This window comes from Salmo salar, chromosome ssa02 (assembly GCF_905237065.1).
Source record: "Salmo salar chromosome ssa02, Ssal_v3.1, whole genome shotgun sequence".
Lineage (NCBI taxonomy): Eukaryota > Metazoa > Chordata > Actinopteri > Salmoniformes > Salmonidae > Salmo > Salmo salar.
Genome location: NC_059443.1, coordinates 30,439,589 through 30,462,863, shown reverse-complemented (window position 1 = coordinate 30,462,863; position 23,275 = coordinate 30,439,589). Strand labels below are relative to the sequence as shown.

The window sequence follows — 23,275 nt, the reverse complement described above, 5'->3', positions numbered from 1 at the left end:
CCATTTCTTAGTGGCTAGACCTATCCTCCAATATCCTAAAGTTGCCATTGGTTGATTGATACAGATTTGGGCACTCGCATAATAGTCTCACTGAATGTTGAATTTATGGTAAGAATGTCTTTGGCTTTATTTACCTGTACATTTTTTTCTTCTGGTAATTGAATTTGGGGTCATGTCACATTGCATTTAAACTGCTACCGTCACAAAGGTCATCATGTGATCTCATTGACCTACCCCTTCTCAGACACATGGAAGTAATGATAGGAAGTTGAACAGGGCTCCAACATGACTCTCTCCCTCCCCAGCTCATCCCATTGTCCTGTGCTGTGTTGACCTGTTCGGGAGTCTTTTCTACCATGGTTGTAAATAAAAACAGTTTGAATTATTGTTCCTCCAGCGACAAAAGCAAGAGGAGAACAAAAACGGTAAAGAAATCCTTAGAGCCCAAATGGAACCAGACCTTTATGTATTCTCCTGTGCACCGGCGGGAGTTCCGTGAGCGCATGTTGGAGATCACCCTGTGGGACCAGGCCAGGGTCAGGGAGGAGGAAAGCGAGTTCCTGGGAGAGGTAAGCCCATCCATCTCTTTTTTCCCTCATAGTTTTCTATTGTTTTATGGACAGAGACAGTCAGAAGGTTGATAGAAAGACAGGTACAGAGGGAGACGGAGATAAGGGGCTGAGGCTGTATTTGTAACAAGAGTCGGCAGCGCCACCACTTAACCAGACTCAGGCACTCATCCGTCTCTGATATAATACCAAACATACCCATCCAGTCAGGATTAGGACAGTAACTCTGATAGCTCAACTAATCCAACCAATAGGGTCAAGCTCTTGATAAAACCCTACATTCCATAGGAAGGATGATAGGCTACTGGGGGATGATGTCATCGACCCATGATGCTTACTGTAACATCAGCACATACTCACATACTTTGTCCTCACTGCCAATAAGGTTGCAGAATTCTGATAACTTTCCCAGAATTCCCAGGTCTTCCAGAAATCCTCCCGGTTGGAGGGAATAAGCAGGAAATCCAGAATCTTCCAATCAGGATTGCTGGAAAACCTTATTTAAAAAATGATGTTGGGCCATGCCTGTGGAGGTCTTGATCTGCTCTGGAATGAGTCCAGTTAGCAGTGGCTAGTGTATTGAGGAGTGTGTGTGTGTAGTGACGCTGGTGTGTTTCTCCTATAGATACTGATAGAGCTGGAGACAGCCCTGCTGGATGATGAGCCTCACTGGTACAAGCTGCAGACCCACGACGTGTCCTCCATGCCCCTCCCACGCGCCTCGCCCAACCCCCAGCGCAGACAGCTCCACGGAGAGAGCCCCACGAGGAGGCTACCCATACAGAGTAGGTTACCCCTCTGCCCTAACATCCATAACCTGTATACTAGTTATGTCTGCTAAATGACGTAAATGTACTAAAACTGTGTAGGAAAGCTCCTGCCTGTTCGAACCCCAAACCTCAGGATAGGAAATGAGACATTAGTGGCGAACCAACTGTTTGTCTGATGATTTTGAAAAGCCAGTATGGTGGCTGGCAGGTGCCCTGATACCAACTGTCTTTGCCTGTCTGCCAAAGCCTGAATGATTTATGAAGTATTTATTACTGTTAGTATGTTCATATGGTGTTTGTTTTCTTATCCCTCTCAACTCAACCTGATACTTACAGACAAAGGGCCGTATTCGTACAATTCAGGTAACGGCCCCCGCTTGTTGTTCCACGCTGCTCTCTCCACTGAGCTCTCTCTCCACTCAGTGTTGCTGTTCATACGAAGACTCCGTCTCTCCCCTCTGCTTCAGTCCTATTGTACTGTTCTCTATCTCCAAAGTGTTCTTTCACTCCACTCCACTCCTCCATTAGCTGTCCCACAATTCCCTTTAATCCTCGCTATGCTCCCTCTCCGCTCCACCGCAGTCCTTAAACAAGATGGCTGCCTCATGGTCAGCCTCGGGCCCGGCAGGTTTCTGTTTCCCAGTCCAGATCCTGGTGATTGAGCTCTATCAGAAGAGCTCTGTCCAGACCTCTGTTTGTCATTTGAATATGTTGACCACTTGTTTTCCCAGTGCAATGCATTGTCTCATCTCCCGCCAAATGTCAACACTTTCCTTTTGAAAAACATTATGATAATTGTGCTGGTTTTTGCTCTTCTTCTCCTCTGCTTGTGTCTGTGTCTGTTGTGTCTGTTGGGTGTGAACTTGTATTTGCACTTGACTTGACGTATTTCTAATGTATGTAACCTGCACATGTATTTCCAATGTTAAGGCTTGAGATTAGTGAGTTTTACTCAACAGCTGGAACAATTTTTATGGGGCGTCTGTGTGGGTGTGAGGTGAAAGAGCTGACCACTCTAAAACAAGAGCGTTAAAACAGTTTCAGCCCGTCAGAGAATTGAGGGAACGAGAGAGGCTGAGAGAGCAGCTGCCAGAAAAAGAGAGGCAGAGAGAGGCTGAGAGAGCGGCTGCCAGAAAAAGAGAGGCAGAGAGAGGCTGAGAGAGCGGCTGCCAGAAAAAGAGAGGCAGAGAGAGGGTGAGAGAGCGGCTGCCAGAAAAAGAGAGGCAGAGAGAGGCTGAGAGAGCGGCTGCCAGAAAAAGAGAGGCAGAGAGAGGCAGAGAGAGCGGCTGCCAGAAAAAGAGAGGCAGAGAGAGGCTGAGAGAGCGGCTGCCAGAAAAAGAGAAGCAGAGAGAGGCTGAGAGAGCGGCTGCCAGAAAAAGAGAGGCAGAGAGAGGCAGAGAGAGCGGCTGCCAGAAAAAGAGAGGCAGAGAGAGGCTGAGAGAGCGGCTGCCAGAAAAAGAGAGGCAGAGAGAGGCAGAGAGAGCGGCTGCCAGAAAAAGAGAGGCAGAGAGAGGCTGAGAGAGCGGCTGCCAGAAAAAGAGAAGCAGAGAGAGGCTGAGAGAGCGGCTGCCAGAAAAAGAGAGGCAGAGAGAGGGTGAGAGAGCGGCTGCCAGAAAAAGAGAGGCAGAGAGAGGCAGAGAGAGCGGCTGCCAGAAAAAGAGAGGCAGAGAGAGGCAGAGAGAGCGGCTGCCAGAAAAAGAGAGGCAGAGAGAGGATGAGAGAGCGGCTGCCAGAAAAAGAGAGGCAGAGAGAGGCTGAGAGAGCGGCTGCCAGAAAAAGAGAAGCAGAGAGAGGCTGAGAGAGCGGCTGCCAGAAAAAGAGAAGCAGAGAGAGGCTGAGAGAGCGGCTGCCAGAAAAAGAGAGGCAGAGAGAGGCTGAGAGAGCGGCTGCCAGAAAAAGAGAAGCAGAGAGAGACTGAGAGAGCGGCTGCCAGAAAAAGAGAGGCAGAGAGAGGCTGAGAGAGCGGCTGCCAGAATGCAGCACTTGTCATTTCTGTAAAAGCCCATGTCCAGTTGATTTAAGTTGACTGAACAGTGAATAAATCAGAAAAAGCAACCGAGTGTAGAGTGAGAGAGGGGACGACTCGGAAAGAGGGATGAGGGAGGGAGTAGTTCTGAAGACGGTGGAGACGGTAGAATACCTCTCAGACTCCATCTTCAGATGTACATTGAATGATTGAAATGTCAATTCAAAGCGCCACCGTGAAAACATGGAAGCTATTGCCAATTAGGCTAGATGGAGAGGACCACACAATGTTGTTTACATCACATCCAACATCATGTCTCACACCAGCTATATGTTACAGTTGTTCTCTTTAAATTAGACTTTATATCACACTATATCTACAATAGGCAGCTCCCACGTTGGTGGTGAAACCAGAAGAGGCAGACAGTACATTTCAGGAGAGTAAATGTAGATCTTGGTTGCATGTGTTGTTTGTAAAGTGCGGTCAGTGATGATCAATGTAAGAACGTGACTTTGAGATACAATATAATACTGTTTAATAGTGTTCTCAAAATAAATAGTGTTCTTTTTCTGTGTCTGCTGCTTTTCCTGACTATGTCCAGGACTGGGGCATTGGTCTAGACCAACTGGACAACACTGGTGACAGCTAGGCCACAGAGACATGGTCTGACCAGGGGAAGAGGACAGACCCTGGAGTAAACTAACCTCTATTCTTCTCTTCTCTCCTTTCTCCATCTCTCCTCCAGGATCTCAGAGAATCAGCGACAGTGAGATCTCTGACTATGACTGTGAAGACGGTGTTGGGGTAGTGTCAGGTAAGATACTAATGAATAGTAATCAGTATAATGTGGATGCAGCTAACGCAGGGTAAACAGTATATGAACATACAGCTGTATGTATGTTAATGTACTGTACTGGATGATGTGATGTTTTTAAAGAAGGTAGCTCGCTAAGATACTGCAGCAGCTCTACAAGGAGCAGTGAGTTTCTTCTCCTTCCCTCTGCACTACAGTAGCTAGCTGCTCTCCTCGACACAGGCAGCAGGCGCCCACGCCAGTCTCAGCCTGCCGCTGCTGCACATCAAATGAGAGGCTGTTGCCAGAGAGAGAGTAGATTACTGTAGCAGGCCAGGCAGCACACAGACGGCTAAGTGTGTGTGTGTGTGTGTGTGTGTGTGTGTGTGTGTGTGTGTGTGTGTGTGTGCGTGCGTGCGTGCGTGCGTAATAGATGAGGAGGAAACCCTCCCACCTCTGTAACATTCTAATCAGTCCCCCTCTCTCACATCACAGCCTCCTCTCTCACTACGCCCATAATATCCCTTCACTCAGTGGGAATACCCCTCTCTCACATCACAGCCTCCTCTCTCACTACGCCCATAATATCCCTTCACTCAGTGGGAATACCCCTCTCTCACATCACAGCCTCCTCTCTCACTACGCCCATAATATCCCTTCACTCAGTGGGAATACCCCTCTCTCACATCACAGCCTCCTCCCTCACTACGCCCATAATATCCCTTCACTCAGTGGGAATACCCCTCTCTCACATCACAGCCTCCTCCCTCACTACGCCCATAATATCCCTTCACTCAGTGGGAATACCCCTCTCTCACATCACAGCCTCCTCCCTCACTACGCCCATAATATCCCTTCACTCAGTGGGAATACCCCTCTCTCACATCACAGCCTCCTCCCTCACTACGCCCATAATATCCCTTCACTCAGTGGGAATACCCCTCTCTCACATCACAGCCTCCTCTCTCACTACGCCCATAATATCCCTTCACTCAGTGGGAATACCCCTCTCTCACATCACAGCCTCCTCCCTCACTACGCCCATAATATCCCTTCACTCAGTGGGAATACCCCTCTCTCACATCACAGCCTCCTCTCTCACTACGCCCATAATATCCCCTCACTCAGTGGGAATACCCCTCTCTCACATCACAGCCTCCTCACCCCTCTCCTCTCTCTCTCTCTCTCTCTCTCATCTTCCCTTGTTTCCCAGAGATCTTTGCTAATCCCCTTTCTTCCTACCTTCTCCATATCAAACTACTGATACCATACTAAGGGAGAAGAGATGATAAATATTCACAGGAGTAATAGATTGATTGGTTTTTGTCCTCTTGCCTCTTTTAGTCGTTTCTCTTCTCCCTGAATTGAGATGTCACTGCGGTGGTTTTAACTAGGTTAATGCAGTCATTCTTCTCTGCTGGTAATGTCCTGTTAATTCAGATCTGAGGTTCTCTCCTCTATACACAGTATTGATGCTTAACACACAGTTTCTAGTCATGTGTGAAGAGGCTTGTCAAGAGAACCAATGAATTATATTTGGGTTGTGCAGGTAAAGCAAGCTGATTGCAGAGCTGCGTACTTAGTTATCCCAGTGTTGGGCTGCTGATACTTAGACTGCAGATGTTACATAGTGAAATGTAATGATGTCAGGTGGAATTGGTTTAATCTTCCTCTGTTTCCACTATAGTAAATATGTATGACGTCGTGTTATGCAGGACTTGATTGTGAATCATTTTAACATAATATTAATTCACATAATACTGTCCTTTTTTGTTATCTGTGTTCCTTCTATGTATAATTTGAAGGAATTCAGGTTTTCGCAGCAAACTCACTTTCAAACAAATTTCGAAGAGAAAATGTAATGATTTGGAGATAATTGATAGAAGTATCAAACTAAAGTAGCTGTGAAGGTTAACTTTTCCTCTCGTATTTCATCATGTCTTGTGTTTCCTTCCTAATCCTACCTTTGATTCACGGTTACGTTTAACTCATTTTAATGTGCTCTACACTCTATTGAATATTAATCAACGTTAATGAGGCAAAGCGTTGACCTTAACCATGCCTTCTGGCCATGGACGATTATTGAATAATCAACTCATTCAAGTTCGATGGACTAATCAGTCTAGCACGGAAAAGTCATTATAATGTTTCTGATTTTTGAAAGCTATTTTCATGTTTAATGCTAAAATGTTAACCGCAATGACTTGAATCACATGAACATTGAGTTGAGACCAAGCCCTCATTTATTTGAATATAGAGAGCCTCAGCATTTTGAAAATTAAAAGCCACCAACCATTATGCCACTGTATGCAACTTCTGAACATTTTGAAAGAATCCTCTGAAAATAAATGTTGCCGTTGACATATATTGTCGTTTTTTGCAGGAGTGTATATGGTCAATAGGGAGGAAAGGTTTTAGCCTGGTACCAGATCAGTTTGTGCTGCCTTGCCAACTAGACAAGACAGTACACACAGATCTGGGACCAGGTTAGAGAGGCTGCGCTCAGAACGATGAGTCTTTCTCTGAATAACTTCTGACATCACTCTCTCTCTCTGTTTCTCTCTCTGTATCTCTTTTTCTCTCTCTTTTTCTCTCTGTTTCTGTCTCCCTGTTTCTCTCTCTCTTTCTCTCTGTTTCTGTCTCTCTGTTTCTCTCTCTCTTTCTCTCTGTTTGTCTCTCTCTGTATCTCTGTTTCTCTCTCTCTTTCTCTCTGTTTGTCTCTCTCTGTATCTCTGTTTCTCTCTCTCTTTCTCTCTGTTTCTGTCTCTCTGTTTCTCTCTTTCTCTCTGTTTGTCTCTCTATGTTTCTCTTTCTGTTTCTCTCTGTATCTCTGTTTATCTCTCGGTTTGTCTCTCTCTGTTTGTCTCTGTATCTCTGTTTGTCTCTCTCTTTCTCTCTGTTTCTGTCTCTCTGTTTCTCTCTCTCTTTCTCTCTGTTTGTCTCTCTCTGTTTCTCTCTCTGTATCTCTGATTCTCTCTCTCTTTATCTCTGTTTCTGTCTCTCTGTTTCTCTCTCTTTCTCTATGTTTCTGTCTCTGTTTCTCTCTCTCTTTCTCTCTGTTTGTCTCTCTATGTTTCTCTCTCTCTCTCTCTCTCTCTCTCTCTCTCTCTCTCTCTCAGGCTACCGGCAGAACGGCAGGGACCTCCATAGTTCCACGTTGTCTGTCCCCGAGCAGGCGATGTCATCCAACCACTGCTCGCGGTCGGCAGACATGAACCGGGCGCGGTCGCGGTCTCCCAGCGTCCCCCCTCCACAGAGGTAACTCCCCCACCTCACTTGTCCCCTGTCCAACCCAGCATCCCAAGTTTTATCCCTTCCTCAAAAACAGTTTGTGCCAAACTGCACCATAATGGGAACTGAGAACCCCAACTGATATCAGAGGTTGTCCTTTAAGCGGTATCTGTGATAGTTGTCTTGGTAGTAGAACGTTTAACCCATATAACCGATACTGGGATCTCACTCACACTGACAGTGATTGCATTAAGGTGAGTAAGTGCATCCCCAAGCCACTAGGGGACACTGTGGGGAGTTTGAACTGTGACTGTACAGTACTAGGGGGGTGATCCAGTGATTCTGTTGTGTATAGCAGAAGTCTGGATCCCGGCTATGACATTGACCCCGCCTCGTCTCAGTACAGCTCCTCCAGTAGAGTGGACCGGCGCAGTGTGTCCGATGACCACCACTCACCTGACAGGTAGATACCCCTGTCTCACACAGCCTCACATAGCCTAACACAGCCCTACACAGCCTCACACAGCCTAACACAGCCCTACACAGACTCACACAGCCTAACACAGCCCTACACAACCTCATACAGCCTCACACAGCCTCACACAGCCTAACACAGCCCTACACAACCTCACACAGCCTCACACAGACTCACACAGCCTCACACAGCCTCACACAGCCTCACACAGCCTAACACAGCCTCACACAGCCTCACACAGCCTCACACAGCCCTACACAGCCTCATACAGCCTCACACAGCTTGACACAGCTTGACACAGCCTAACACAGCCCAACACAGCCTCACACAGCTTGACACAGCTTGACACAGCCTAACACAGCCCAACACAGCCTCACACAGCCTCACACAGCTTGACACAGCCTAACACAGCCTAACACAGCCTAACACAGCCTCACACAGCTTGACATAGCCTAACACAACCTAACACGGCCTAACACAGCCTCACACAGCCTCACACAGCTTGACACAGCCTAACACAGCCCTACACAACCTCATACAGCCTCACACAGCAGCTCCTGCAGACAACGCAACCAACTGGGACTGACAATGTTCCAACCCGGGTTGTCTGCCAGCCACAAGACTGTGTAACTGTTAGACCTCTGAGCTAAAGCCTAGGCATTAGCTCGGGAGGTAACCCAAATGTTCAGGTCTCAGGCACAGTTACTAATCAGATGAGCGCGGTTTCACTGAACTGCCTCCGTTACACAACCTTACACCTGTTTAATCTGCCTGATGCTTTCACACCTAGAACTGCTATACGGATATCTCACCTAGTGCTCACAGGTCAACCTGTCTCTTTCCCCAACCTGTCCCCTTTCCAAGAACTCAAATCTCCTCTCTGATGTCCTGCACTAGGTGGATCTTTAACTAACCTCTTCTCTTCTTTGTGTTGAAATCTTGTTGCCTTATTAATACTGAGAGGGGATCATTAACACCGGTGCTCAGACTCATTAGAATCAACATTTCTGTATCCCAAATGGCACCCTATTCCCTATAATAGTATACTACTTTTGAACATGGCTCATAGGTTCAAGTTTCAAGTTTTATTAGTCGTAACGGGATACGCATGGTATACACCGTCCAACGAAATACTTTGGTTCATTCTCTACATCAAAACAACAATAAGAAATAAGAAAAGATAAGAATAGGGCTCTGGTCAAAAGTAGTGCACTATGTAGGGAATAGGGTGCCATTTGGGACGCAACTCCATATAACTACATTTTAAACACAGGCCAATTTACTGGAGGTTATAGTAGATCATTATATATGGATAGATTATAGTCACCATATGACTAGAATGTAAATACATGTCAATATACTGTAGATAGATTACAGTGACCATAGAACCAAACACATACCAATCACCCTTTAATGAGTGTAGTTATAGAGTTTAATAGCAGCTGTTAATCTGTGTGAGGGAAAAAAACTACATTATAAACTGGGTGGTTCGAGTCCTGAATGCTGATTGGCTGACAGCTGTGGTATATCAGACCGTATACCACAGGTATGACAAAACATGTATTTTTACTGCTCTAATTACATTGGTAACCAGTTTATAATAGCAATAAGGCACCTTGGGGGTTTGTGATATATGGCCAATATACCACGGCTAAGGGCTGTGTCCCGGCACGTTGCGTAGTGCATAAGAACAGCCCTAAGCCATGGTATATTGGCCATATACCCCCCCCCCGGGCCTTATTGCTTAAATATAACACCACTGTCTCTCCTACTGTTCCTCTGCGCTGGAACCTTCTGCATCCCAAATGGCATCCTTTTCACTGTAGAGTGCACTACTTTTCACCAGAGCCCTATGAGCCCTGGTCAAAAGTTGTGTAATATAGGGAATAGGGTGCCATTTGTGACACATCCTGTGTTTGTCTGGGGCCATGTGGTGTTGTGATGTTCCTTCCTCCACCACACCTGAGACTATAGAAATAGAATCTCTAGAATGGACAACCCCACTCAAGTCATTACCCATCAGTGTACTGTCAAATTGCTGTGGTCTGAGGGGCCTTTCCCATTCTAGTCATACTGTTTGTCCCGCTATAGCACCAACACCAGCCCAGTGTCTCAGACATACAGCTCAGCCTTGGCACAGTTCTCTTCTCCTTACTTACTTACCCCCTCCCGTCATCCAATTAAGTTTATTTGATATTTCTGAGGCGAGGATGGCTGAGGCAGCCTAAATCAGGGCCAGACACAGGAAATGCACTTATCTAGATTGTGTGTGACAGACAGTTGCTCACTAAGACTGTATTTCAGCTTCCCCTTAATCAACTACTGCTGTTATTTATTGAAAACCGTTGAAAATTAGGAAACAGGAAATGAGTCATGGCGTGCATACCAAATGGCACCCTATTCCCTATAAAGTGCACTACTTTTGACCAGAGCCCTAAGGGAATAGGGTGCCATTTGGGATGCCCCCATAGAGAATTTGGAAATGACCCAGTCTACCTCTAAATAATAATAATTCTTTATTATTATTATTATTTCATTATTTTGGGGAATTTACATTTTTAAGAGGTTGTTTTATATTGCCTATGTGTATTTTGTTTTGAAATACAACATCATATTTATGTACTTTTGCTTGTTTTTCATTTTATTTTGTAAAGTTATTAACTAATGCAGAAATGGATGTACAGACATTTGGAGAGTTAGGGGGCTAGTTCTGAATTGGACTATGAATCCCATACAGTACCTCCAACAACATTCAGTATCTTACAAGGTTTGGTTTGAATCCACTGGGACTGATGTTGGTTTGCAGCAGCATGTGTGTTACAGTACAGAACAGTAAGTTAGGAGCGCCTCATCATGCATCTCAATGGGTTTTCTAACCTGAGGAAGGACTGCACCAATATCCTCTCCTCTTCCATGGCTGTGCTCCTCCCTTCTCTCCTCCAACACTGTACTGCCCCCCTCTCTCTCTCTTTCTCTCTCTCCCTGTGTCTCTCTCTCGCCCCGTGTGTCTCTCGCTCTCTCTCTTTCTCCCTCTTCTCCCTCCCCATTCAGCCCCATCCAACCATGTCTCTGTTCTCTCCCTTCATGTCTCGCAGCCATTTTCTCACCCTACCACGATCCAGACGCTGTCAACCTAGTGATGATCATCAGAAGGAACCCAGGTAGACTCTTACCTGACAGTGCATGTTCCTCCCTCCATCACACCCTCCACTCTGCCCCCTGTCTGTCTGTAGGAAGCTGCTGGCCTATCAAGCTTCAAGCCTGTGTTGGCTTAATGCGCCATTGACATTAAACCATGATCATCACAAACCTATCCACTTCACATCCCAAGACAATGCCATTGACATTAAACCATGATCATCACAAACCTATCCACTTCACATCCCAAGACAATGCCATTGATATTAAACCATGATCATCACAAACCTATCCACTTCACATCCCAAGACAATGCCATTGACATTAAACCATGATCATCACAAACCTATCCACTTCACATCCCAAGACAATGCCATTGACGACACAACGTGTGGTGTGGTGTTGTGTGGTGTGGTGTTGTGTGGGCAGCCAGGTATATATTTCTCCCTTCTCGGACAAATATACTGTATATGCATCAGTGTAGTGTGTGGCCTTTTGTAGTCCATATAATTAAACAGGTGAGCCACTCTAAGGCCCATAGACTCTTAGAAAAAAAGGTGCTATCTAGAACCTAAAAGAGTTCTTTGGCTGTCCCCATAGGAGAACCGTTTGAAGAACCCTTTTTGGTTCCGGGTAGAACCCTTTTGGTTCCAGGTAGAACCCTTCATAAACACATATACATATCCTCTCTCCACATACTTTTCATACATTTGCCACAGTTTCATCATTGATTACGTATCTTTATTGGTAGACAAATACATAGCCCGCTATTTATTATCTTTGATTGTACCTTGAGATATACCTCAAAGAAACTAGCCTGTCAATACTGTGAAATGGATGTGTCCTGTTGTTTTTTCTGATTGTGAAGAGTTGTCCAGCAGAGGTAGTTCCCCCTGCCCAGTTCCCACCCTGTGTTGTACCAGTGTATATGACAGTATATGAGTCCTATATATCTGATATACACTCCTTATGGTGGCTACCCATCCACAGCGGTCAAGGTGGATGTTGTGTTTGGATCAAACCACAAGAGAATAGTAGAGGTACAGAGAGTTGGTGCGCCCCCATCAACTGTCCCCTTAACAGTGTACAGAGTTGGTGCGCCCCATCAACTGTCCCCTTAACAGTCTACAGAGAGTTTGTGCGCCCCCATCAACTGTCCCCATAACAGTCTACAGAGAGTTGGTTCGCCCCCATCAACTGTCCCCTTTACAGTCTACAGAGAGTTGGTGCACCCCCATCAACTGTCCCCTTTACAGTCTACAGAGAGTTGGTGCGCCCCCATCAACTGTCCCCTTTACAGTCTACAGAGAGTTTGTGCGCCCCCATCAACTGTCCCCATAACTGTCTACAGAGAGTTGGTGCACCCCCATCATCTTCCCCAACTGTCCCCAGGGTCATGTGAAAACCAGGTTCTGTCCCCAGGGTCATGTGAAAACCAGGTTCTGTCCACAGGTTCATGACCTCTCTCTCTCTGTCCCACCTGACCAACCTGGTATTAAGGCATTCTTAAAACACACACTGACTCCCACTGACCGCTCTCTTTTCGCCAGCCGCAACCACCGCATATCCAACATCAGTCGAGAAGAGGCTGTCAGGTTACTGCGCTCCACTCGGATGTCCCGAGCCCACTCAGAGGGCGCGTACTCCTCCTCTGCTTCCGTCGACTGTGACTACAAGAGGTATTCACATTACAGTGTCTCTACGTATATTTCCACAGTCAGCCATTTTGTGGGTCTTTTTCTCTGTAGTCGTCTGTATGACATTAAAACATTTTCTATGTGATTGTAAAAGGTGATGAACCCCACGTGATATCCTGGGTGATATCTGGTTCTGGAGCATGTCATCACAGCTCTGCTCAAGTTGTGTACTAGACCCATAAACCACACAACTGCCTTCAATTACCGTGTAATATTGAGGCTACTGCGAGCTCTCGTGTCTCCACATCGGTTGTGACACATGTATCGTACTCTGTTGCTGTTTTGTTGTCATGCCTACTAGTCTACCATCAGTGGTTAAGATGACAAGTTGTGTTTGTGATCAGTGGTGTCCTGTTTGTATCTGGGTAAATAAAGGCCGGCTCATCATTGGTAGCTCTGATGCTCAGCTCTGCAGGTAATACTGTATAAGGGCTGCATTGAACAAAAGGACACATGGCCTTTTGATGCTGCTGGTGGTAATGGGATGTTTACCTTTCCTTTATTAGTGCATGGTTGTCTCTCTAACATTACCTCTGCCATCTTGGATGGCCTGGATTATTATTAACAGTGGTTAACTGTATGTCTGCAGTTTGATTTGTTCTGGCCCTCTCTGTCTGTCTTCAAACCATGTCGTTTTCATTCTGATGAAGGCCAATATGGCCGACAGGTCAATACCACATGAGTGAAGGATATTTTTATCATCTGAAGAAGGAGAACTGTGCCTAGCCATTTCTCCATGCTGACTCGCAGAGGGTCTGTCTGTTTCTCTATGCTAAGAGTGCTAAGTATGGGAAGCTCAGCATTGCCCCATGCCCAGGCTGTGCCAGCCCTATGATGGGCTAGGTTCAGGCTCAGGTACCCCCCAGGTGCGTGTGCCAGGCCCGATGTTGTGATGTGCCAGTTCAGCGGGCTGGACCAAGCCGGGCACTCCCAAATGACGCCCTAGTCCTTATATAGTGCACTACTTTTGACCAGAGTCCTATGGGACCTGGCAAAATGTAGTGCACTAAATAGGGAATTGGGTGTCATTTGGAACGCAACGTCACACTCTCAGCACCCCCTGGAGAAATGCTGCAAATAGCTCCTCCTGGGCTCCCGTCGCTGCCATCTGGCTGTCAGTCAAAAACCACACATCGTGCATTGTCTCTCCAAGAGAAAAAAACGATGAGTCGTCAGAACTGAGGCAGCACAACTGACTTTATTAAAGTGTCACAAAGTTTCCCTGAGCGAGGCCGCGGACCAGATAGCTTCACTCTCTCTGTAGATTGGCAGGGAGATGAATGGTTCTCACATCCCATGGCATTCACACAGTCACAGAGGAGAGGAGAATAGATGTCCCTTCCACTCCCATTCCAACTGTGTGCCTTCTCTTTCTGCTATAGCCAGAACGATTAGGAGAGAAACAGAGGGAGAGGGAGAGAGAGAAGGGAGACAGAGAGACCGAGAGGGAGAGTCGGAGAGAAAGAGACAGAGAGGGAGAATCAGAGAGTGAGGGGAGACAGAGAGGGAAAGACAGAGAGGGAGAGACAGAGAGGGAGGGAGAGACGGAGAGGGAGGGAGAGAGGGAGGGAGAGACAGAGAGGGAGGGAGAGACGGAGAGGGAGGGAGAGACGGAGAGGGAGGGAGAGACGGAGAGGGAGGGAGAGACAGACAGAGAGAGAGGGAGAGAGAGAGAGAGGGAGAGGGAGAGTCAGAGAGAGAGAGAGAGAGTGGAGTGGCTCAGAGCCCCGGGTGAGTCGCTGTGACCCGTGCGGCCCCTGGGAACAGGTCCCTGCCAGCACAGTAGATCTAGACAGTGACCTTGGATAGATGCCATGCTTCTCACACTGTTGACTGTAGAACTAGACTAAAGTATTTGACTGTGTCCCAAATGGCATCCTATTCCCTTTATAGTGGACTAATTTTGACCAGGGTTGAGATGGCAAGTCTATATTGAGGGGACCTCATATTGTAGCTACTTCAGTAGATGTATAGTTTTAGCAGGAGGAATGCAGTGGTAGACAAGGTAATAACAGTGTAGATGTTCCATAGACACATAGATGTTACAGTAGCACCGGTGCTGTAGTCGATCTAACTAGAGTTTTAATGTTTCTACTGTGCAACAAAGGTGTGCAAAGTATTATCAGAGTATATACTAACCACACCAGACTTGGGCTGTTTGAGTTAGTATTTTGACCGGGTTGAAATCCCAAGGGAATATCCTGAACGGTAGAGAGAGAGAGAGAGAGAGAGAGAGCTATGGTGAACTACAGTATCCATCACAACACACCTCTAGTAAGTAACAAGTCGTTAGATTGCGACATCTCCTTTACTGTTCAAAGCCATCAATCCCTGGACATAACGACCTGAGGATGGTAGACCACGAATGATGATGATGATGGTCACCATCGTTAAAGTCTCAGGCAACGTCGTTCACTGGCTGATGAAGTGGCTGTGTTGTAATTGGCTGGTCTACAACTGGAGTGACCGCTGTGTTGCGATTGGCTGGTGTAGAACAGGAAGCAGGAAGCATAGCCTCTGCTGGACAGCTTTTCACTCTAACATTTCACTATTTTACTGTGCTGCCACTGTGTCCTCAGTGTTTGGTGTTTGTTTTTGGCTTTGCAAATGCTGCTCATGTCAGATGATAATCAACATCTGGTCAAAATAAGGTATTTTTCTTCATGATCATTTGCAATGACAATGATATGTCTAACTGCTGTGACCTGATTTTCAGATATACACATGGTACTGAAAGTTAATGACACTTACTGCCTATGAAGATGCTTATGGAACAACACGATACAAAACACAGAATATTCATGTTTTTTATTGTACATAATGATACGGTGTAGATTTTCTTGTGTACACGGTATATGTATGTCAAATGCATTTTATTCCATTTTATTTCCAAACTACTCAAAGTGCCAAAAATATATTTTCTTTTTCCAACTAGATTTCAGTTACATTTTACAATGGCAGGGCGGAGACAGCTTTCGGCATGTACCTTGCAGGAGTATAGTAAGCTAGTGGGCTGAATGGAAACCAACAAACACATGCTAATCCACTATTCTCTCACATCTCACCCAGTGTCTTTCACTCACAGACAGATTCCAAAGGGCCTCCCACCCACTCACTCAGTCACCTACCACAGATGAGGGACACATTATCCCCTGCCTGTCCCTGTCTCTCCCTGTCACACCTGCTATGACCTGTTCCTACTCTACTGTAGGTTCCAGCAGGGCCCCATGGGGCCCAGCCCAGGGGCCCAGTCCATGCATCACTCTGCTGTATCATGTCACCTGATCATCAGCAGCAGCTTCCTTCCCTTCTGTCAATAACGTGTTGCAGGAACCACGGAGCCGTTGATAGGCATGTGTATCACAGCAGGTCCAGGTCAGCTGACCAGCGTCCCGCGCTAGAGCGCACCACCACCTCCCGCTCGCGGTCCACGGAGCGGCCCGACTCCGCCCTCATGAGGTCCATGCCGTCTTTACCCTCCGGACGCTCCGCCCCTCCCTCACCTGCCTTAACGAGGTGACCAGACAGACACATCTACAGGAGGCTGGTGTCACTTGAAATCAGACGATGGGCTCATTGGAACATCTGGAATGGAATTCATGGATTGGAATCAAACACATGGGTTTGATGTGTTTCATACTTTTCCATTTCTGCCATTGCAGCCGTTACAATGAGCCCATCCTTCGATTTCTCCTCCCACCAGCCTCCACTGCATAGCTACTGCCCCACCAATCCAAAGAGTAACCAACAACCAGCACCCACCCCTCTCTCTGCCTGTCTCACTGCAACCAACCACCAACCCCCCACCACCCACCCAGCATCCAATCAGCATCCAATCAGCATCCAATCAGCATCCAGCCAGCTTACCACTTTATCATTTACTCCGCCCCCCCTCCTAAAGCAACGAATGCTGCTGCATTTTCTTCCCCATCCCAGACTGGTAGTAGACTAGAAACTAACTCTTTTTGTTTTTGGAACACACTACTTATACACTACTTTGACTGAGTATAGTAGTGCTGGATCACCATTGTGATTTTCTTTCTTTACTAACATTACCTGTTATTATCCTGTAATTACATTTTTTATTCCATTTTTTTTTTTTCTAATCTTTTGTAGACCGTCAGATCGCATGGTCGCATTGGTCCACATTGGTCCACATTGGTCCACATTGAACGAACGCCCATGGGTGCTGTCCTCCCTCTTTCCTTGCAGCTTGATGGGTCGAGTGAAACATGCGATTCATCACCTTTGTTGCAAAACTGATGCTACATTATCTCTAGCATGTCATGTGCCAAATGTCATTGTTTTTGATATGTTTTAGAGTTCACCAGCTGGTAGGTGCTGACATGAATTAGAATGAACCTTTGGCCTACACCAGATATGTAGAATTTATTCAATCAGTCAGCAACCCACCAATTGCAAATGAGCTTGATCATCTGTTATGTGCTTTTAATTAGAGTAAGACACCAGTACTCCTCAATATTAGCCATTTTTAGGCAATAACTATTTGTCATTAATGTTTAGCAAATTAAGTAATAATTCAAGCTACAGTATTAAATTGATGCTTCTGCATAGCCTGCCTTCAACACATATTGTCAGAATACAGATGTGTTTAGCAAACACAATTGCTCAACTGGCAGATGGTGTAAAAACATAGTACAAGTCTTATGGGACAAAGAATATCTGTTGAGAATACGTTCAATACGATAGATTAAAAAAAAATACAGTACAGAAAGTAAAAGGTAGTTAGTTATTAACTTGATCAGGTAATTGATCAGGTAATTGATCAGGTAATTTATCAGTTAATTGATCAGGTAATTGATCAGGTAATTGATCAGGTAATTGATCAGGTAATTTATCAGTTAATTGATCAGATAATTGATCAGGTAATTTATCAGTTAATTGATCAGATAATTGATCAGGTAATTGATCAGGTAATTTATCAGTTAATTGATCAGATAATTGATCAGTTAATTGATCAGATAATTGATCAGGTAATTGATCAGGTAATTGATCAGATAATTGATCAGATAATTGATCAGTTAATTGATCAGTTAATTGATCAGGTAATTGATCAGGTAATTGATCAGGTAATTGATCCGATAATTTATCAGGTAATTTATCAGTTAATTGATCAGGTAATTGATCAGGTGATTGACCAGGTAAATTATCTGTTATGTGTCCAGCTTTCACCGATCCAACAACATGGCAGCATCCCTGGTTGAGCATGGACATGATTGTACACAACATGTCCAGTATATATCTGAACTGACATATATATGTGTTTGATACAATTTTTTTCCCATGTTTGGTTCATTACCAACCCCAGTAGACAGTAGTAGTTTGTTTGTTTGATGTGTTGCTGTTTCTACAACCAGCCTGAAACCATCCTCTCCTCTTACATAACAAAGCAAAGCACGCTGGGAAATGTAGTCCTTCTGCTTATCCGGGGCCTTCCAACCAATCACAGGTCAGCTCTGTGCCTGACCTCTGATCTTTGACTCACCCAGGCTGTACCATTTTGTGCCCCCCGTAGGGCGAACCCCCGCAGCGGATCGGCCCAAACCAGCCCTACCAGTACCCCCATGTCCGACAGGAGAGGAGGTCGGCAACTACCACAGCTTCCACCCACAGGGACCAAGGGCAGAAGTAAGTTCTCAGCGTATTTTCCATACCCAGCTGGGCCACTCTGGTTGCTTTGGTTTGGTGACACCTCAAGGCTGTTCTCCATTGGTCACTATGGTCACTTACTTTGGAACAGGTTTGACTTTGATTGAAGCATCTCTTTGACAGAAGCAGTTGTTTCTTGTTATTTGCTGGTCTTTATCTGGGTATGGCAGCTTGAGATATTGCTTATTTTGTGCCATAAACCTCTGAGTGGGAAAAGGCTCATAGCAAGTTTAACAGATACTGCTGTCTGTTGGTTCTCTCTGGTCAGTTGCCCGTGAACGACAGAGCTTGGCTCAGAATTCCTTGACTCTACCAACATTGTTAAGCTGTGTGTTGTGTTTTAGTGAGTTTGTTGTGTGTTCTTATGGTCTCAGTACTCTATATGTTATCAGCGGTAACCAGGGTGTCCTGTGGAAGGTTTACAACATGTATTGTATCCTTGGTCAGCGATATTGGTGATGTTGTCTCTTCATAAACATTTGATGTTTTTTATTTGAACATATCTACATATCTACTTTTTGCCATTCCTTCCTCAGAAGATGGAGAAGAAGGAACAGAGCCTTGTGAAGGTCTGTAACATAGAGTGTAGGTTTGGTCTTTCACAGGAAAGACTGAATCTGTCTGCAACGGATAATGAGAATCTGTGTTCTTATTGGACAAGTTCAGAGAGAACCTCCCTGTTTCACTACGTTTCAAAAGGTTTCCTCCCTACTGAACAGCCCTGATTACAGTGGTCCACAGCACCCCCTGCCTGTCTCTCACTCCCTGACTGTGTGACCTAGCAGTCCTGTGTCGTAGCTTAGCTTCCTAGTCTTCTTCTGGCTCCTACACTGGGTCAGTGTTGTCATCTAGCATCGTAGCTTCCATGTTCCTCAGTTGTCATGAGTTCTACTGTCGTTTTGTGTTCAATGTTGAACAGTCCTCAGTTTGGTGTTATGACTTCAGAGTGCTCAGGTGAGACGTGTCCCTGGGGGTTGTGGCGTGGATACGGTGCAGTAGACTATTAGTGTTTTAAACATGTGTGATTCCATAACCAGTGTTAGTAGTAGTAAAGTCATTTATCCAGAAACAAAGGAATACATTATTCACTTTTTATTGAGTCTGGGAAGGCTATAATATAGTGCCCTTAACTCTGCCTGGTCCAAGAGGTATAACTGAGCTGCATGCAGAGAGTTCCTCTAGTTCCTCCTGTACTGTAAGACTCTCTCCTTAATGAGGAATCAGAACTAGTACAGACAGTGTGATCCTACTTCTCTTACTGAAGCTCTCACAGACAGAATGACATCTTAAACCGTTTCATTCTTCAGCACAAATGTATTGTTCTCATTTAACTCTCCCTAAAATGCTCTGACAGGTTGTAACAGAGCGTGTCACATGATGGAAGGGTGTGGTGATGGAAGGGAGGGGAGGAGCCTGAGTTCTCTGGAGCTGCGCTGTGAATTGACAGATTAGCTGAGTGGTGATTGGAGGGAGCGGGCCACGGGAGAGAAGGAGAAGGGAGCAAGAGAGAGAGAGAGGAGCAGAGCAGAGAAAGAAAGAGAGAGAGAGAGAGAGGGAGAAGGAAGCGGGAGAGCAGAAGGAGAGAGAGGGAGGGAGAAAGCAGAGCAAAAGAGAGAAAGCCGCCGGTGCTGAGAACTTGTCAAAGCACTCCCAGAACTCCTTCATCATTGTCAGAAACCATGAGCACTCCTCTCTCCTCCGAGTCTACAGCCAGTCTCTCTCCTGCCCTCTCTCTCCTATCCTCCTTCCCGTCTCCCCATCTCTCCTTTGTCCGTCCTCTCTCACCCTCTGTCCCCATCTCTCTCCTCTCCCCCTACCCCTCTCCCCCTCTATCCTCTGTCCCTCCTCTCTCTCCCTCTGTCGCCACCTCCCCATTCCTGTCTCCCTGTCTCTATCCTCTGTCTCTCTCCTCTCCCCCTTCCCGTTTCTCCCCGTCTCTCCCCTTCCCTTTCCCCCATCTCTCTCCCCTCTGTGATGGGTAATGGCAGCGGGTGGGAAAATGGGGGAGGTATTGTAATGTATTGATCTGACCCTGGGCTGATCCTCACACAGAGCCCTACAGCGTGACACAGACAGCTGACGCTCACACAGAGCCCTACAGCGTGACACAGACAGCTGACGCTCACACAGAGCCCTACAGCGTGACACAGACAGCTGATCCTCACACAGAGCCCTACAGCGTGACACAGACAGCTGACGCTCACACAGAGCCCTACAGCGTGACACAGACAGCTGACGCTCACACAGAGCCCTACAGCGTGACACAGACAGCTGACGCTTACACAGAGCCCTACAGCGTGACACAGACAGCTGACGCTCACACAGAGCCCTACAGCGTGACACAGACAGCTGACGCTCACACAGAGCCCTACAGCGTGACACAGACAGCTGACGCTCACACAGAGCCCTACAGCGTGACACAGACAGCTGACGCTCACACAGAGCCCTACAGCGTGACACAGACAGCTGATCCTCACACAGAGCCCTACAGCGTGACACAGACAGCTGACGCTCACACAGAGCCCTACAGCGTGACACAGACAGCTGACGCTCACACAGAGCCCTACAGCGTGACACAGACAGCTGACGCTCACACAGAGCCCTACAGCGTGACACAGACAGCTGACGCTCACACAGAGCCCTACAGCGTGACACAGACAGCTGACGCTCACACAGAGCCCTACAGCGTGACACAGACAGCTGACGCTCACACAGAGCCCTACAGCGTGACACAGACAGGACGTATCTAATCATAGCACTAATGCTGCTGTTGCAGCTGCATGTGGTACTGATCCATAGAGGCCAGGGGACTGGGGGTTGGCTGGGCTGGGCTGGGCTGGGCTGGGCTGCCTGGGATTCAAATAGGAGGGTTGTTTGAAATGTGAGGTAACAGAAATCAATGCCGAACAGGGAATGTGTATCCAGTCAGGTGTGTGTGATTGTATCTTTGTGTTCCCGACCTAGCCAACGGATCCATGTTGTTGCGCCGTACTGGCTTCAGTTAGATTTGTATTTATTTAACCTTTTTGTTTAACCAGGAATTCCCATTGAGCTCAGAATACCTCTTTTACAAGGTAGACCTGGACCTAGATGTTGTGATATAGTATCTGTGGTAACCCCTGTTGAACCGTCCTGCCATGCTTTTATTGTTCCTTTATGTGTACAGGGAAGTCAACATTGACACCTGAACTAGTGTTGACGACTTTAGGCACAAACCAAGTGATATCTAATCAGCCTCTGTACCTGTTGTTGTCTATCTGTCTCTACTACGACCCCCGACCACTCAGAGGGAACATGGGAGGAGCTAGAGCGGCCTACTGGTGACCTTTGCCCTCAAGAGCAGTACGAGGGACAGCCAGGTGTGTTTATCACCTGTGTGTCTATCTACTGGTGTGTCTCAGAGCAGACTGAGCCTTTAGACTTCCTCATTCACCTCTGTCACCTTTATGTATCTGCCTCTCTGCTGAGAACTCCACGCCAGATCTGGGTCCAATACATGATGTACTTAAGCTGCACTTTATTTAGTTTGCCTGATACCATAGAAACCAATGGAATAGTCCCAGAACACTGCAAACTTGAATTTGACCCTGCCTGGTCCACACAGCCTGTACTGGACTATGATGTTGGACCATCTTTATAAGCCCTACAGCCATTCTGCCCCTCAGCCAATGCCCTTAGAATGTGATCATTTGTTGAGTCAGTACTGTACTTTATGAATGTACTGGCTTGAATGAGAGTGTCCAGGGTTGTGTTGGCAGGAGCTGGAGTTTCCCACAGGTCTCTCTTCCTAGTTCCTCCTCACCCATCTGTCTGTTCATTCATTCAGTTCTTCTGTGTGATGGTAGTAGAATATCTTGGTCATGAAACATGCAGTATACCTCTTGGGTTTTCATATCTGTATGCATTTGGTCTGTGTGTTGTGCTTGCGTGCGTGTGTTCTTACAAGTGTGCGGGCGTGCAAACACCTGCACGTGTGTTTGTGTGTGTGTGTGTGTGTGTGTGTGTGTGTGTGTGTGTGTCCATGATCTCATAAAGCTCCATCTGTGTCCCACTCCTGTTCAGACTGTGAGGACAGGCCTCAGCCAGGCCCACCTGTGAATGGGAGGAAAGGCAAGTGCACTCAGGAGTGTGGCATTGTGGTGGTGTGTCCTCAATAGTGCCCTCAGGGGTGTGTCAGTGCTGTGGGACTCTGCATGCCAGTTAGAGCTTCCATAGTTCATTTAGTCAACTTTCTTCCGTGTTTCTGTCTCTCTTTTATCCACATTTCATATTTTCTGAGATGATGAATGTGATTGATTAGATATGGGTTGATTTGCAGTGTTTAACTAACCGCAGGAGTGGAGGTTGGGTGAGCGTGTGGTGATGATAACGATGGTGATCTTCATCATTATGACGATGATGATGATGATGAGGGAGAGACTGATGCTAATAAGTCCAGAGTTTTGACTCCCTGAGCTCATATAGTCGTGCGTGTCCCAGCCACATCACAACCACACACCACTAATCTACTCTGCCCTTTAATTGAAGGGTTAGAGAATCAATGTTCAGCCCTTTATCCCCACGTCCCAACCACACAATTCAATAGAACAGTATTAGTTAAATATACTGTATAGCTCCATGGTCAAATCTACAGTTTGGAATTAAAGACCATTTCAATTAGACATGTTAGATTTGCGTGCTTCAGTCAAAGCGGCACTTATTGAGATTGAAGTAAATCTAGTGGAGGAAAAGGGATGCATGCTGGGATTGCAGTTTGAAGAGTTTAAGTTGAACCAGTCACCTTAGTCACAACATTCATGCAACTGGTTGTTGGTCGTTAGTAGATGTTGCAATTTAAATCCTAATTGTCATTAATAATGGGCCAACAAAAGATGTACAGATCTGCTGTATTAATTTGATCACTCTGTTGTCACAGAGAATTTCCTTGCACAGCAGGAAATACAAATTGTAGTCTATTCAAGGTTTA

The 23,275-nt window shown here is 46.3% G+C and overlaps 1 protein-coding gene across 22 annotated transcripts in view; it reads left to right on the top strand.

Moving 5' to 3' along the window:
* Positions 1-23,275, top strand: part of LOC106579570 (regulating synaptic membrane exocytosis protein 2) — a 225,281-nt gene that overhangs the window by 146,501 nt on the left and 55,505 nt on the right. For 8 of the 22 annotated variants that reach the window (XM_045701962.1, XM_014159613.2, XM_045701990.1 and 5 more), the window contains 8 exons: positions 398-569; positions 1,195-1,354; positions 4,051-4,119; positions 7,218-7,356; positions 7,685-7,792; positions 10,900-10,965; positions 15,970-16,155; positions 18,176-18,288. In XM_045701962.1, coding sequence (XP_045557918.1) covers positions 398-569; positions 1,195-1,354; positions 4,051-4,119; positions 7,218-7,356; positions 7,685-7,792; positions 10,900-10,965; positions 15,970-16,155; positions 18,176-18,288 — 1,013 coding nt within the window. Of the gene's footprint in view, positions 1-376; positions 570-1,194; positions 1,355-1,675; positions 1,703-4,050; positions 4,120-7,217; positions 7,357-7,684; positions 7,793-10,899; positions 10,966-12,492; positions 12,622-14,311; positions 14,329-15,969; positions 16,156-18,175; positions 18,289-23,275 lie in introns of all 22 variants that reach the window. The other 14 variants (XM_045701986.1, XM_045701981.1, XM_045702001.1 and 11 more) reach the window with 12 other exon arrangements.